The sequence below is a fragment of the Pyxicephalus adspersus genome, chromosome 4 (genome assembly GCF_032062135.1).
Source record: "Pyxicephalus adspersus chromosome 4, UCB_Pads_2.0, whole genome shotgun sequence".
In the NCBI taxonomy this organism is placed as follows: domain Eukaryota; kingdom Metazoa; phylum Chordata; class Amphibia; order Anura; family Pyxicephalidae; genus Pyxicephalus; species Pyxicephalus adspersus.
Genome location: NC_092861.1, coordinates 93,566,761 through 93,584,761, shown reverse-complemented (window position 1 = coordinate 93,584,761; position 18,001 = coordinate 93,566,761). Strand labels below are relative to the sequence as shown.

Here is an 18,001-nt window from a genome sequence, read left to right as displayed (position 1 = left end):
GTGTTTATGACTGTGCTGTTGGTTTTTAATGCACATAAAATATTTTAGGACACTATTTGTTTCAGAATATTTTTTTCTTCATTTCCCTTCTCTAAAAACTGGTGCGTCTTATGGTCCAGTGCGTCTTATGGTCCGAAAAATACGGTATATATAATATATATATATAGTTTTGTTTTATACTATTTTACTAAAGGCATAAGTCTGCCTTTGTTTTACATTACAAAATTCAAGAATTCCATATTTTTTCATGTCACTGCTGTAAGAATCTCATACAAGCTTATTACCTTTGTTGGGTTTTTAACATCTTCACACACAGCACACATGAACAAATCTAGATCAAACTATGTTTTGTATCTTTGTAAAGGATACCATCTCCTTTTTATAACAATCTGCTTTTTAGTGAAAAACATTCAGCTTCTTTCATCTTCAAAACTACTAAAAGAAGGATGAAAAATAGCATTCTGGCAGAAAGCACCTTTCAGGAACTGGAAATTTCTCTTTTTTGCTTTGATATCTAAATTTTGTTAATTAAACATTAAAATGCAAATTTATCTCTTTGACATAGTTTTAATTTTAAAGAACAAAGGACTGAAAACTTTGCCAGACTACAGTAAGAGTAAGAAAGCGTATGTAGTGTATAATTTATAGCAGGGCATTTTCTCCTCAGTCCTTGGAGACTATTGGTATTTGTTGTGTCTTCCTTTGCAGGAAATGACTGTCGTTGTCCCAGCTGGATGTTTTGCAACTCACCATGGTGTATCACCAAATGATGTACACACACTAGAGTTTTGCCCAATCACTCACAATATCACAATTGTTTGTCTCAGATGACAATTATCTAGTGTGTGTACACAGCCCTATTCTGCCCTGCAATCCTATGCGTAAAGTAGATCTAAATCCAATCACTAAAAGCCTCATATAACTTGAGTATCCTTGCCCAAGCACTGAAAGTTATGCCTTGTTCCTGCCTACCAGTTGTGCTGATGTATTGTCGCCCTCAAAGGAAACTACAAGGTAGCTATATTATACACAATACAAAGACACGAACAACCATTGCAACCATCAGGGAGCTTGAATGAGAAATGCCATGTAGCCATGAATGCTGTGCATGCAGAAAGGAAAGTGAGTGCAAAGAGGCTGCAGTACAGAGAAGCAAGAAAAGTTTAAATAGTAAATCAAGTATTTAAACAATGACATTTGTTTATACATATTGATTTAGCAAATTACATTCTATTAAAACCTTTAAAGTATCTCTTTCCAGGCATACTAGCCTGTAATATTATTAGCAAACATCGCCCACCTTTCTGATATTTCCCACAGTAAAGAAAATAATAAACAAACACAAGTATTAATGTCATCTGTCATTCCATACTTCATGAACACATATCAGAAAATGAGTTGTGTAACTAAATATTTAACATAAAATAATTATCCATTTTGACTTAATTAAACAAACAGTATAGCTCAATAAAAATAAAACAAATTGGCATGGTTAATGCTTCACTTTGTATGCTGCTAATACCAGTTAAAAATAAAGCATGCAGCATTGTGGCTGGCCATAAAACACTTATTTTTGCATACACGTGATAGTACAATAGGCAGAAAAGCAGGTCAATGGAGTTTAAAGGTAATGCATGTATTACGCAACATTGGAGCCCATATATAAAGGACAAAAATTTGTAAATTATGCTGTTTTGGTTCCTTTTTAAATATTGGCCTTGGGCATACATTTTTAAAGGATCAGTTTAAAATTATTTGCAGAAAAGTGCGAGTTTTATAAATAGGAATAAATACAACCAGCAATGTGCTGGTAAGCTGTGAAGTTCAGCATTTGTTTAATCTTTGTGGATCTTTATAAATAGGCCCCATAGTAAGGGATGATATATTGCATTACGCACATACAAAGTTATGGGTTAGAGTGGTTCTGTCACAAAACCCCTGTGTGATTAGGCTCTGATGGATACATGGATGAAGTGGCACAAGTTAGTTTCAGGGCAGGGATTCAGTGGACAGGGCCAATGAATGCGCTGTGTAAAACAGCAGAGCATAATAACACTGGTGCTTTGCTTCAGGATGTATGAAAAAAAGCAAGAAAAGCAAGCAGTCAAGCATTATACAAGCAACCCCTTTTATTAGATGTTCTTCATTTATAAAGAAAAATAAGTCTTATTTACAAACCATCTTTTTTAGTTACAGATGTTATAAAAATTTACAATACTGTCAGCTTGAGCATAAGCGCATATTCCTTTTTTAAAAATTTTTTTTATAAACACTCAAATGAAAGCAAACTATAAAAAATGAAACTAAATGCAGTATTTCATCAAAGCATCTCCATGCACCAATGGCGGTTATAAATAAGGAGAAAGATGTGGCCACCAACTTCATGCCTGTGGTTACAGACTTATCCAGTCAGAAAAACTGCAGTGTACAAGAGCTAGTCACCCACAGCTTTAGGTAATAATTTATCTTGCATGGTCCTAAATTCAGTTAGGCACAATTATCAGGACTGGTTCATATTACTGAAATTCACACCACAATGGAACACTGCTTTCATGAAGAAACTTGAATATCTCTAATACATTTCTTTTAAAGGTGGTCTACATAGGATTGTCTTGAATAGAAAATGGATATGTATCTTTTTAATACCGGGCTGCATTTGTTTGGAATAAAAGTCAAGGGCACATGTTCCACTTAAATGGGAAAAAAGGAAAGAAAATCAGTAAAATGGAAGATATTTGTTTGTCCATCAGTTGATTAACAGGGCAAATATTTGCTTGAGATTTTCTCGCTAAAGGTTTTGTTCACATTAACGGTTAGCAGTCACTTGAGCCAGCAGTTACCAACCACCACCACCAATTTAAATAAAAAAATAAAAAAAAATAGTGTGGGAAGCGGTTTGACTGGTGTTTTTCTGGCATTTGTTGGTTGCTACTTGCAGCTTTTGGCAGTTTAAACAAAAAAGAGATGGTTAGCTCTGCTGCACCTCAACCGCCTGACAACTGCTATGCACACAGTATATGAGGCTCATCACATGTGGTTGAGAAGTAAAAAGATTTAAATAGTTTACAATTTTGTTAATGATATTCAGAAATTAATGTTTCAAATAGCATAAAATATAGTTTATAGAGTTTGCTCCACTAAAAAAAACAAAAAAAAAAAAAAAAAGTTTGACAACGCTGGCATATGCCTCTTGACAAAAAGAGGGCATTAAACCTAAGGACTATTTGTCTCCACAATGTGTACACAGAACATTTTTATTTATAGTTGTAAGGCCCCTTTCATAATTGCAGTGGAAAAACGCAGGGTTAGATGGTCCCAGCTGCATGGTAAAGTGCTGCAATGCTCCCAAGAGCACCAACCACACCACAAGTAATGCATTTGAAAATGGTTGCTGCTGTGGTTGGGGTGCAGTCCTTCCTCCAGAGGAGAAAAAAAATAACCACTTTTCTGGAATCACACTGCATGCAAATTCATGTACAAAAAGGTTCTCAACTGCCCCCATTAAATGGGAACGGTTAGAACAAAGGTTAAGCCTGCGGCAGAATGCTGCGGTTAACCACAGGTCTCAAATCGTCCTAATTGTTTAAAAGCTTTACTTTAAAAATTTTCTTTTGGTAATTAAACCAAATTAAAATGTGTCAAATTTGTTTAAAATACTAAAAAGAATAGGTTTAATGTCATCTCTATTTAAATGAACTCTTTTTTGCTAGAAAGAGAAGGCAGTAAACGTTTGTTCAGGCAATTGTGGACAGGCTGCTTCCAAATTGGAAGAGACACATGCAGCCTAATGTGGAAATACTGCAGAATCTGAGGTCGCCATTCACATTTGAAAATGGTTCAAACAGATAGAAAGGTATACACAATGACTGGACTGGTTGCTACACAGCAAAAACAATAAATCTTTGGCCTGCCAGATACAGCACCATCTAAACAACAATGAAATGCTTTTCACAATAACTGAATACTAAATGTATGTATATATTTTTCCAATAAAGCAGACCTAAAGCCTCAAGGGAACCTGTCTCCACTATCATCTTAACTAGGCATGGTAAACCAATGTTTTCTATTTTAAGTAGCTATAGGTAGGTATTGTCCTCCGTGGACAACAGAAATGGTGGCCTTTTGGAGAGATTATCTTCATGCTTCAGGGCAATGTTTTATTTGAGTTTGACGTCAAAGGATCATTGGATAGGGATGTCAATACAGGTTTAGAAAAGGTTTTAGGTCTGAATTAGTAGCTACCTAAGACTATTTCTGAACTAAAGAATATCTGAAAGGTTTAGTTAGATTGGAAGCTCGATTAGGCTCCTTTTATGTCACAGTATGCAGTACTTATGTATGCGGGGTTGTCCTCTGCGGTCTCTAATTATTGTACAGTTTGTGCTTTATAAATAAAAGTTAAAATATTTGTTTGAACTAAACTCTTTACAAACCACCTATGGAATTTCACAGTAGTTCAAAGCAAGCAGAAACCAAACTGACATTACTATAATGAACTAAAATCTGGTTGTTGTAATAGCTCTTTTGTATAGACTTAACCTAAACACCAGAGGAAATAACAAACAATGAACAAGAGTTAAATGCTAATTTCTGCCATGGTTACCAATTAAAAGCACTTAAAAAATGGATATGGTGTACAAAATGCACTAGAAAAAGGCTATAACCTTGAAAAGCTCATGACAACTGACCAAATACGTTACAGCAAAGTACAAATCATACATTAATTACACATTAGTCAAGTTTAGTACTGTGGGTGAGGTCTTCAAGATAGGTTTGCATGTGTTAATGGTGTCTGTCCTCTTGATTAATAAGGAATGAGGGATGACAAAACAAATGAAAATGGCGCAAGCAAGGCAAAGAATGTCAAGCATTACGTGGAATACAGAAGTAATGAGGAAGCCGAGCATGATGATCCGGGTTAACAGAAGCATGAAAGTCCAAGATGCAAAAACCACATACTGGCCAGCTGAACAAAGCAAGGAGCTCTCTTGGTAAGCCATATACATCTGTACATTATAATTTAAGGTTAGTAAATGTTTCTTCTTCACATATTGTGCATGAAGTGTTCAGCATGCTAGCCAGGGTAAACGGATACAAGATATCAGGTGTTTACTTCTTGTCATTACCATGTTCAAAATTTTCATTGCTTTCATAGCAGCCAGAGTCACGGGGAGAGCCAGCAATCTCTCCTTCTGTTAGCAGTTTTTCTTGGGACCCAGAGTGATCACTGTTGCCTGTGCCATTCAAAAATAAACATGGATATTGTTAATATTTCTGTTATCATGAAGAGTAAAGACCCATAAGACACCAACATACATTATTAGCAGTGTGCTACTACAGCATTTCCAGCAGCCAATAATTAGTTGTGTTCCAATTCAACCTAATGCCATATATCAGTAAAAAATTTAAAGTGACAATGAAAAAAAAAATGTACTGTCCATTGCATGTTGCCAGCTATTAACTATAATTAAGTATATTGAAAATCAGTGGTGGACAAAGGATAAAAAAGTGTCTAAGAATAAAGGTTATGGATTGAATAAAGTGGTATTTTACTGTAGCATCCGAACTACTCACGAAATCATCATATAATACACATATTACTAAAGGGTTGACATTTCTAGTTGAAGATCTTAACTTTGGATAGACAAAAATTAATGAGTAAATGAGAAATTCTTACTGTCATATTCCTGCAGCAGCTCAATAGCTGTAAGGAGGACTGCTTTGTGCTCAGGATTCTGAATGTTCAGTTCATCCAAATCTTCTTCCTCCAGAAGTTTGAAAGTATCCAAGTCTTCATATCCATTAAAGAGAAAAGTTGGCATGTGCTCCTAGAATAGTAAGTTTTTAAAATTCAAAATAAAACAATATATAATATTATATACTTATTTTCTGGTTACTCCACAGACTCCTGGTCCTTGCAGAGCTCAGTAGCTGACAGGAGTGATTTAACCACTGCCCCACTCTATGCCTCCTACATGCATAGAGTACACTACACTAAAGACAGAGACAGCCATAATTCTTCGATAACCAGACATGTGCAGGGTTTTACCACACACTGAGATACACATTGCAGTACCCCAGGACTGTGTACTGTAACATACACTAGTCTGTTCCATGCACCTATATTACAACACTTATATATTACATAGGTGCCATCAGAGATACACAATTAGGATTTTCTTACTTGCTTATTAATACTCTCCTGCTGCCCGTCTTTCTTTAAATAGACACAATAAAAGCTAAAGATGCTGCAAAAACATTTTTTTTGTGGATTGAGAATTTCCTGGTCCCCCACTATACAGTGGTCCAATCTGATGACCCTTATGAGACTACTGAACCCTAGAGTGACCAATGGGTGCGCAGGAGGAACCACAGATCATGGCAGGGGGACCAGGAAATCAAGACTTGTGGAAGTTTCGACTTCTTCAGCATTTACCGTTGACAGTTTCTCTGTAAATAAGACTGGCCCAGGACCAGTAGCAGAAAAGTTGAGAATTTGCTATCTTCTCGGAAGCTGACTGTATATATAGTACAACACATATTTTAGTTACTTCATGAAACAATGCCAAATTAGCAATTCTTTAGGCTTAATCAAAGCTTTAAAAGTAAAATATTACAAAGAAGAGTGAAAAGGTACTGCAAAATCTGTTCATCACTATATGTGCCTTTCCAAGGCAGGGTTTTAGTTTTTAGCGGGCTGACTCTTAAATAAAATAAGAACTCCTTTACCAAGAATTTCGTGTGCCTTTCAGTGCTCCTTATTTGTCAGCAGCATGAATAATTGTCTGCAGTGTTCTACAACAAACCAATATGCTCATGAAATCTGTACAGCCCATATGCACCAAATCATAATAAATAATCATACTGTAATACAAGCTGCTCAGCTATTCCATTAACTACACTCTGCAATATAAGCAACTGATTTCATACTTGGTGGTTTTATTGCTGAGGTGAAACAGTTATTGTATAAATCTTGGTTTATACCTATAACCTCTATTAAGTTGGGAGTTCAGTTTATATGTGGGGAGTAAAAGAAAAATCACTTTTATTCTTTAATCATTTCAAAGCTGTGAACGCTTGCATATATTTCAGGACTCCAACACTTTGCTAAACAGTTTGGCTAGTCAGTGAATGTTCTGCAAAGGTGGTGAAATCTAAAGCTATGGTATATTATTAAGGAAAAAACTGCAGTTTATCAGAAAATATTGGGGTACACGTGATTTTTTAAACCCAAGGCCCTAATTTTCCTCAAATACATTTATTTAGAAATCCACATTTCACAAAAAAATGTGGAACAATGTATGTGCCCCATCCCCCCCAAAAAACAAAAAATAAATAAATAAACTTAGACTTTTTCCTTTAGCACAAATGGTTCAAGGGGTATGGGTAGGGAAACGGCACTTTTCAACTTTTTAAATTTCCATGATCTTGGCAATCGTGTGTGTGTCTTTGTGTGTATTAAAAGATTGTAACCTCTGATAAGTCATTAAAATGTCACTAAATGTATTATATAACTAGTGTTGATACCTTAATTTAACTCTTGCAGTACACTGAACAGAAGCATTTGGAATGGGAGGGGGACTGGACAGAATGAGGAGCCAATCAGGAGGGCTCCATGCAATCTTGCCAAGCTGCAACATGCTGGGGGCTATGCAAATGTTGAAATCCAATTAACAGGAAAACAAGTCATTTAGGTTGTAAAACAAGTCTCCTAAAATGTACTTGATCTGTGAAGTTGTCAGATTGTTTGGATATTCAGCTTTTATACCTTGAACATAATATATTTAATAGTCTTTTAAGGATGAGATGTAACTGAGGGCAGATTTAAAAGCACGGATTCATGTAGGTGTTGCATACTAAATCTAAAGGTAAGCATGATTTAAAAGTACATAGTGTTTGCCCTGTTCGGGAAAGCTTAAACCGAACATGGGAAATGAAGTAGCACAAGAAGCAAAATGTTTGTGCAGTGGTACTCATGTTAAAAAGAAATATGCTGACATAATGAAACAGAAGATTGACAGATAAGGTTCTCAGTCTGAGGACACCTTTACTACTGAATCACAGACTGGGGAAAACACAACGTCTAGTTGTATTACAAAGCTGCAGTAGTGAAAAATCAATTCTCTGGGTTTAATTCTCTGGATGTGCATAAATCTCAGGAATCTCTGAGATATGTATACTTTAGATAGTTGCGTGGTACTCAGGTTGGAATTTTTAAACTGTGGACATACATCTTTCTAAACACTTAACAGAATCCTGCATATAAGTTTGATCTCTGAACTAAAAGAGCCTTATATAAAAGTTCAACCTTGAGATTGATGCGATCCAAGAGCTCTTCAACAGACTTTGGCTTTGGTGGTCGACCCTTACGTCGTCTCCTTGTTGGTCGCTTTGGCTTCTCCTCAACTTCATTGATCACATCCACATATATGAACTTGAACGTGCCAACCTTATTGTTTAAGAGACCCATCCATGTGCCCATTGGAGGCTTGCTTATAATTTCAATGATGTCCCCTTTCTGCAGTAAAAGAATTTGAGAGCTGTTTAGAATTAATCCCGTCAATAGGAAATGTTAAGACTATTTCAGAGCAACGCATCAGAGGAAAAGTAAACCTTTTAAAACATGTCACAAACACTTACCTTGACCTACTGCAAAATAATTATTTTAATAACTTTAAATATAAGTTGGGAAGTGTATGGCAAATCTTTCCAGAAAGGCAGTGACCTTGTAAATTTTAGTGAGCAGAACTGAAAGCACAATGTTATCTTGCTTTCTAGATACCTTTTAATGTCATATTTACTGACCCCCCCTTCCTCGTAATAGTGAGGAGTATCTTTGGACTTCATATCAGGACAGCAGTCTATGGGGACAACCATGGCTCCATCAGATATGGTGTAGTTAGTGAGTATTGACACCCAAGGACAGCACTATTTTACTGGCAGAATCATCAGGTGGAAATTAAGGGGGGGAAAAAGCCTTAAAGAAGGAAACAAAGTCAGATGCCTTTTTTTGAAATACATTTCTCTTTTAGGGTTTACATACATGTTATTATACAAGTTATAATTGGAACAATATTGAACTAAGGCATTAACAAATTTCCCTTAGGCTCCTTGGTCAAAAATGTATTTTTTTAACAAACTGGTACAATTCAAAAAATCTATTTAAAAGCTGATTATTGTTTAGTATCACAATATTGCAGCATTTTGCTTTAATGAATTAATGTGTTTCAACCATTTTGCTGTTTTGTCAAAGGGTACATTAATATTGGAAGAGTCAGTGGAAAATGTTTCCATATAATCTAAATACAAACAAATTAATAGATTAGTAAAAAAGCAAAAACTAAAACCAGGCCCGTGCTAACCTTTAGTTTCAGGGAATCCGAGTCATATGGGCTGGGGGTGAAGTCTGTGTGGACCTTTGCCCGGCCACAGAAAGGCCCTCTGTATGGTGGCTCCTCATCATCGCCATCCTCAGACTTGACGCTCTCTCTGTTGCTAGCCGATGAGTCTGTTGTGCTGACAGTTTGGCCACCTGATAAAACAGATCCAGAACAGAATAAAGAATTGGGATTAAAAACAATACTTCTCTTTTCTGAATGTTTCTCTCCACAACTGTATTACTGCAATCTGTACAATAGGAATGATCTTGCTTTACAGCTTGGAAGGGTAATGAGGATATTATGTAGGCCTTTTAACATAAAATATATAGTTAAGCCACTGAATGAAGATGTAAAGAATGTTAAATGCCAACAGAAAACTATTAAGCAGACATGTGTAGAAAGCCATCTGCAGAAACATTCTGTTTCCCCATTGATATTCTGTGTACTTTGTGAACAGAGCACCTTCAGGGAGGTAGATGAATTACTAGGACAGACCAATATCTGAAGAACTCTTATGCTTACTCATTGAACTTTGGCCACTCAAAGAACTTCGAAGACTTTCCACTGAGCCTCCAGCTTTCAGTTTTGGCTTATCAAGGGTGCTTGTGGGGGGATGAGGGGATGCAGGAGAACCAGGCATGCCTTCTATGCTTGAGTCCTGGAAAACAACAATACATTTTGAAAAAAGGTCCCATCTCAAGTAAACCTTACCTTATCGAAGACAATAAATCTGTTAAACATTTGTAATATATATATATATATATATATATATATATATATATATATATATTATATATATATATATATATATGGGTAATAAAAAGTAGACATACAATTAAGCTACATGCAGCTCCAACCCCTTTGCAGATACTATGGAATTCCACAAGCATTTGCAATTGTTACTGCCCGTTACAGCTCAGGGTACCTAGCAGTTGCCAGTGTGTGCCTGGGAGCAGGTTTTTGACTGCTTGTCTGAACTTAGCAAATGCACTTCTGATATCTCACTTTTTATTTCTATCTTTCTAGCTATTTTTAAGTTTAACTTGGATTTCTAAAGAATAGCAGGAAAAACATGACATTACTAGCTGCATCCAGGTGCTTGATTCAGAACATAATGTGGCCAGGAACAATCAGCATTTTCAGGAGAGTGCACTATCCCTCCAGCACACTTTAATAAGTCAAAGTCACCCATTTCTAATTACCGATGCTATAATTAACACTCCATCGAATAATACATTTTGAATTTTGCTGTTTCCTGCTAAGCTAAAGACTAAAACTGCATTTGAAAATTTGATCACATGACTGAATACCGGTACATCATTTTATTCAGCCAAGATGTTTGGCAATGCTGTTCAGTAAACAGTCAGTTAATAGGGAGAGTCGTTTTACAAGAAGCAGCAGCCACAGCCTTCTGCTGTACACAGGATTATGTCAAAGTGAAGCGTAACCCATTTTAAATTTTAAAAGTAATGAGCAGAAGCCACAAAAATGTTGTCTAATATCCTTATTATGCAGAAAAGCCCAGTCTGTGTCCCCCTGATCCGATTCACTCAAATTATAGATACACTTCTGCCTGAATTGCACATAGACACATATCTCAAAATTTTATTTTTGGATTGAGATGGAAGTGCTATCCAGGGTCTGCATTAAAAAGATTACCTTTAACTTTATGTCCTGCCAGCATTTTACCAGGAAATAAGCAACATGAAATTTGTACGAAGTAGCAGGAGTTTGTAGGCTTATCTTACTCTGTAGGAGTTGCTGTAGGAGACTTCACTTCACTTTTTGCCTGGTAAAACTTTGTCAGCAGGACATAAAGCGGGATTAAAAAATCAAGCTATTAAGGATTTGTTTACACCTAGAGCACTATGGTTACATGCATTAAATAATTTACTGCAGCGCATCGTCCTGATTTATTAAAGCTCTCCAAGGCCGGAGAAGATACACTTTCATCAGTGAAGCTGGCTGATCCAGTAAACCTGGAATGGATTTCCTAAACGTCATCAGCTCTTTGTTAGCAAATGTTTTCAATCCTGGACCAGAATAATTCCATATTTGCTGGATCACCCAACTTCACTGATGAAAGTGTATGCTCTCCAGGCTTAGGGAGCTTTAATAGATCAGGGCCACAATGTGCATTAAAAATCATTCTGAATGGCAACTAAATACTCAACAGATTTTTGTCACTGTACACTATGGTGCAAAATGCACATTGTGGTGAAAAAATACTGTAGAAGTAAATCAGGAAAAGACTGCCTTAATACACTGCACTAAAAAGTAGTGTTGTGTTGCATTTCAAACTTGCCTATCTTCTTCTGTCTTTTGAAACCCTCACTACTTGCGACCACTACATATCCCCCCTTCTATTGTGTGTTACTTCCCCTACCTCCTAGATTGTAAGCTCTTCGGGGCAGGGACCTCTCCTCCTGTGTCACTGTCTGTATCTGTCTGTCATTTGGAACCCCTATTTAACGTACAGCGCTGCATAATATGTTGGCACTATATAAATCCTGTTTATTAATAATAATAATAATAATAATTTTAATGCCACACTGCAGCATAAAAGGGATCTAATTGTTCACTATTCAACCTAAAACATAAAAGAAAAAGTTGCCTCTTTTGAAACTGCAATTACACGGGGGAAACATTACAATGGAAATGATCAGAATTGTTAAGAATTTACATGCTGTCAATTTTAAAAGAATCTAGTTTAAACATATTAAAATGCCATGGGTGTTCAGTGTTCTTATTCAGCACAAGCTTAGCAATATCACTGCATACAAACAGTTTAGCTTCGGAAAATTACTATGAGCAGAAATATCATGTTGTCTTGTGCATGACGCCAAGACGAGTTCAGACAGGCCAAGTACATGGAACATACGACTAGTCATAAAACTAGTTAAATGAAACCTGTAATTTTCATTCTGCAAGACTAGCGGCAAAAGGATTTAATTTCTACAGTAGCAGCTGTCAGCTGGAACACAGGAAACATAATGTGCTCTCTAAACCAAAATCTAAACCAAAAGCTCCCCACTGATTGTTGCCAGAACGTAATGGGAGCTAGAAACGGTATCAGAGCCCAATGAATATTAAGGAGTCTGAAAGGCGTGTTTGTCTATATAGACCAGTTCACTTCAAATTATATAAAAAAAAAATAGGACGACGGTGACAATGGAAGTTCAATGGCCTATGAACCAATCTGCTGGCAGTCTCAAACACAAATGCACAACCTTATCATTTTCTAGCTTGTGTAATTGTCTCTAATAGGGGTGGTTGACTAGTGGGTGTCTGATGCAGCCAGACATGGTCCTGTTTTCTGACCTGACTGAAAATGACCTTCATCTCAAGTCTATGGAAAGGTTAACTTCTGCTGCTCTCCTAATGAAGCCAGACAGACTAAATCACAAACTGAGCTGATTATATAATAGGTGAAAACCTGCCAGGTATTAGTTTTGTTGAGGTTTTGGATAGCATAATAAAAAAAAGGGTTAATGACATGTTACTGTATATACTCGAATACAAACTGATATGAAAAATAAACCAAGTACTCATTTTTATTTGAGAATACAGGAAACCTGCTTTAACTCGAGTATAAAATTAGAGCACAAAATGTGTCTGTCACTGCTAACATTCAAAATTGTTATTAATAGAAATGCCCAAAAACTAATGTAGATAAATACAAGTAGATAAAAAAAAAGAAAAAATTAAAATCACTTTGACTCTAGTCCTTATACGTCATGTTTCCTAAATGATCTTCTGTGCGCTATTGTTGGGCACTAGTAGATGGCACGGTGTCCTCGTGTATTTTATGTGTCAATGTGTGTTAATAAAAAACATTTAGAATATGTGAAACAATAAATTGGGATTTAGCATTGACAGTAGATTGACAGTCCAACTATATGTACAACTTTTCTTTTTGTTTTGGATAAGGAGAGGAACAATTAGAACCTAACTCAGGGATTTATTTCAGTGTGTCAACATTGGGAACATTGCAAGACACCCCCTGTGTAAGTGAGTGATAAAGACAAAAGTGATAGGAAATCTCCAAATGGGAGAGAGCAGCTAATCCACATTTCTTAGTACATCTGGGAATGTTTTTATTGTTGTGCATAACTCTGTCTCCTCATGTAACCTAGTGCCACTGGTGTGCCATTATGAAACACAGTAACATCTTGCCAATGACAGTTACACACGGCAATAAAAACTTAGGAGATTCTAACCCTTCCCCACTCAATGCAAAACTAAAAAAAGTTCTAGCTGAAGCTAGGATTTCTTAACAAGCTTTAAATGAATCAATGGATTTGTTCCATCACAAAATACTCAGAATATTGAGTTTATTATCCATCAGCTGCCTGAAAGCAGCATTCAATTTAAATGTGTCAGGATGACATATTGGATGGATTAGTAAAGTAAACCACTATGTCAGCTCTCTCTAGCATGCAGATCGTTTGTCTCCTCTCAAGAGTGAAAGACATACACTTAAACATTTCCTCTTTTCTTATGGTGTATTATACTCCCTAAATAATATTGGTTAGCTTCGGGGTTAGCATTTGTGGTTAGATATGTTATGGTGAAATTAAAAGGAGGATACAAAATTTACACTTTGCAGTAACATTAAGCATTTATTTTCTCCCAATCCTCTACATCTTAACATCCTGTATATTTAACACAATAAATAAAATAACATTGTGTTTCTTGACTTTGTTACATTATGGCAGTTTAGAAAGGCTGTTCTTTAATATGTATCTGTTGTGCTTTAATTTAAGTACTCACCTATTCACAATACCTTAAAAAATTGTTTACCCAAACATATTTTTTCTTTTTTAAAGCAAAATAATAGCGGCTTGTACTTATCTAACTTTTACATTTAGACATACCTTTCTTTATGTTTTAAGTAACAATGAGATTATAAAGCTAGGGGGGATAACTACATTGAACCGATAGGAAAGTAATATTTTCATGCAACATAAACTAACAGTTTACTGCTAAGATGTGTAATTACACTCAGCAGACTCAACTGAATTTAATACCAAGGTCTACTGCATGTAATGTAGCTATGTTAACACTGGAGGGCAGTAATTGGCAACAGACTTTTCAGTGGTTGGATTTAAAACATTTCAATTTTAATGATTTTTTTTTGTTTTTTTTTATAGGGAAAACAAGAGGTGGGAGGATGACCAATTGGATCCACTGGTCAATAAAAGATAATACCTGATGGACAATAATTCCACTTTTCCTTCCCTATATTTTTCTCCAGTTGTTTATAAAGAGCCCAATAAAAGTATTTTTTCAACATTTTTTCCTTCAAATGCACTATTCTTATTATTATTTACGTGAACAAACTCTTTTCAGTAAATCCCAAACATTAATACAAAGCAAGTTCTAAGTTACAACCAACCATAAAAAAGCGTACAGGGTCATAACTTAGCAGCTTTAGATGATGTGTTCCCCATGAATGTATCCATATGTCACAAACAACATGCTGGAACTTTAAAAAACTGACTTGTTTTAGTAATCTATTGACAATGGTATTTGTAAAGTTACCCAGAAGGCAGGGATCACCTTCAACAAACCGTAATGCCAGGAATGCTTCATTAACTGTTACCCCATCAAGTGATATGGGCTGGAACATGTGCAGTTACACGTATACACAACAGCAGCCATATGTCTGGTAGCTGCTGCAGTTTTTCTAGGCGAGAGTGTGGCCTTAAAACACAGCTGGAATCCAGAATTCAAAGCCTTGTTTCTGTTTTTAAAGCAGCTTAATTTCAATAAACAATTTGCAGGAAAGGAATGTAAATTTCCTACTGACCTGCTCTGACACAGAGCTTGTGTATTTTTTGGACATCCTTTTCCTCATGGTTTCCTTGACAGACTTCACTTTTTTACCAAGTGATATCCTTGGTGTGCTGGGAGATTTGATAACTTCTTTGTATATAACTTGTCCATCTTTCTCCTGCAAGAGTAATTCAGGTCAAATGTAAATTCCAAAAATTGAGGGAAAGCAGTGGGTGGTTTCTTTTTGTAACCAATCAAGAACAAATGATTGCAACAAACATTATAATCCCGGGCCCTTAACAATACACCCAGACACCACTCTACCATACAATGTGGCCCCAATCATCCCGAATTCAGAAGAAGATTTTGTTCTTTATACGTTTTTAATAAATCCTCTAGGATCATAGAGGCAACAAATAGTTCTGGGGTTGTTTAGAGGTAAGCAAAAATGTATTCCAAGTTTTTATTCTGGGTTGTTGTATGATACACTAAAATTAGGCTTTTTTGGCTATTATAATTTTCATCACTTTAAGAAAGTACTGTATTCTGGATTGTGCCTAACCCTAGCCAAAAAAAAGAGTTGCTCACTGACAATGGCACTAAAGACTGTCAGTGAGCAAAGGATCAGTCATTGTTCAAGAAAGGAAGCAAAACATGTGTTATGAAGAAATGTTGCAGTTGTAATGCACATAGACAATGTCATAGTAATATCAGCCAGTTCCTGTGTCCCACCAGAAGACCATACTGCAAATTAAGCACACTTGGCTATGGATGGTCATTTATACATTCTTAACAAGCAGAAAGTAAGCTTTGAGTCCCTCATTTACCTACATAACTGTAGACATTATGGAGAAACGTAGTTTTAAATTTCACAGTTCAAATCAGTTCTTATGTAAAAAACTCAGCTGAATCTATTCCTACCAGCAGTAATTTGGTAGCCTTTTAATAAGGCTTTTAATTTGATGGCCCTCCAAAAAAAAAAAAAAAAAAAAGTGAGAGGGAGACAGAAGATGAAAAACAAAACATAGAATTAAATATAAAGGAAACCTCAGTCATCATGATAACATATGCAAACATAAGCAATGGAAAAATGAAAATACAAAATTGGATGCTTCACCACAATGATTCATGCTTACCATGAAATGCTTTTCAAACTAATAATTAATATGTTTCCTTCACATTTCATTTTGGTTTAGGAGAATTAAAATGGCTTTTCAACCAGTGTAGTTGTAAGACGGAATTATTTTTATCCTTCCTCAAAGCCTACAGAGCTGTTTCAGTCATCACGATATCCTACACAACGAACGTATGGCAGCCACATGGTTTGCCATTCATTACAGAATGCCTATATGGCTGATAATAATAGTTATCTATACTGTCATGTGAACACATAAATGCAAAAACAAAAAGAATGTAATTCACCTAGCACAAATACACACAAGATGTTTATACTCCTCCTGAATCAATTGATTATTGTATAATGAAATAGGGAGATTTTTAATTATATATATATCATTTAAATATTCAGCATACTGAATTTATTTAATGAAAGTGCTTATTCATCTGTTCTGTGAGATAGGCAAACAAACAAGTAAACGTACTTTAATGTACTTGTAAGGTATTAAGTAGACCTGAGTGAATGTACTGGGGAGGGCACCACATACTAAATATCAATTTTTGTGTAAATAATTATTAATGTACTGTACATTACCTTTGTAATATTGTGTGTTTGTGAAGGAGGAATAAAGCAAGGGGCCAATGGAAGGCAAGTGAATTGAATGGTAACCAGTGTACACATTGACTTTCAGGCAATTACTAAGTCACTAACATTGGCTAGTGGTTGTTCCAATTCACCCATCCACCCATCTCCAATCATCCTTAAACAAATTCACTATGAGAGTTGTTTATATTTATACTCCCAGGTCTTAGTTTTTTTTTTTTTTGGAAATGAATAGTACCTATAAGTACATTGTTTTAACTGCAATATCCAATAAACAATTACAAAATAAAGGGAATCAAAAATCATTCCATATTCAACCTATTGGCAATATTTGTTAAAAATGTAGCTGGAGCTTTTTTCTAGTGAAACCAAAATAAAATACTCCTATTCTAGTCATGCATAGATTATGATGAAGTGATAACGAGCATTAGAACTATTACAGATTTGCAGCAATTGAGGAAGAATTGTACCTTTTTAGTGCAATTGAAAAAAAAAGTGGGACAATTATTTTACAGGAAACACATTCTGCATTAACATAAAGGAAGCTGAAACCAGGCCTGTTGCATATAAAATGTATCTAAATGTCTAAATTTTGAATTTTGTACACAATATAATACAAATGCACTTTTCATTTGGGACAAAGAAAGGAACTAATTCACGTAAGTACCGCAATATCATTGCAACAGTGTGAACAGGCTGTATAAAAAGCATATTGAAAGCATATTGAAAGCATATTGAGAACTTGATCTGGGAATTTATACAGTTGTTAAACAAATACAAAATCTGCCTAACACCAGAGTTCCATAAAGAATGTGAGAAACATTAAAGTCAGTATTTCGAAATTCAACTCAGTGTGAAAAAATGTGCATTTTTGTTTCTATTAGAAAACTTGATAAAATGATTCTCCATGTATGTACAACAGCATTCCTCAGATGACTACACCAAACATACAAAATATTTGTTCTCAGCATACCGTATACAGAAGTCCCACCCCTTCAAAAAAAAAAAAATTTGGCTAAGCTTGTTCAAGATGTAATATAAAAGATATGCATGGATTCCAATCCCTGGGTCTCATATTTTATACTTTTCTCATATAAATCACAGCTCAAAAACAGGCAACCAT

General features: G+C 35.5%; 1 protein-coding gene across 1 annotated transcript in view; it reads right to left on the bottom strand.

Annotated features, from left to right (window-relative positions):
- The window catches only part of SASH1 (SAM and SH3 domain containing 1), a 79,857-nt gene that overhangs the window by 11,790 nt on the left and 50,066 nt on the right, over window positions 1-18,001 (bottom strand). Inside the window, exons 10-16 of the mRNA XM_072410231.1 lie at window positions 17,546-17,574; window positions 15,193-15,336; window positions 9,903-10,038; window positions 9,363-9,532; window positions 8,309-8,518; window positions 5,678-5,828; window positions 5,127-5,234 (exon numbers count right to left, since the gene is read on the bottom strand). Of these exons, the coding sequence (XP_072266332.1) occupies window positions 5,127-5,234; window positions 5,678-5,828; window positions 8,309-8,518; window positions 9,363-9,532; window positions 9,903-10,038; window positions 15,193-15,336; window positions 17,546-17,574 (948 nt within the window). The remainder of the gene's footprint in view (window positions 1-5,126; window positions 5,235-5,677; window positions 5,829-8,308; window positions 8,519-9,362; window positions 9,533-9,902; window positions 10,039-15,192; window positions 15,337-17,545; window positions 17,575-18,001) is intronic.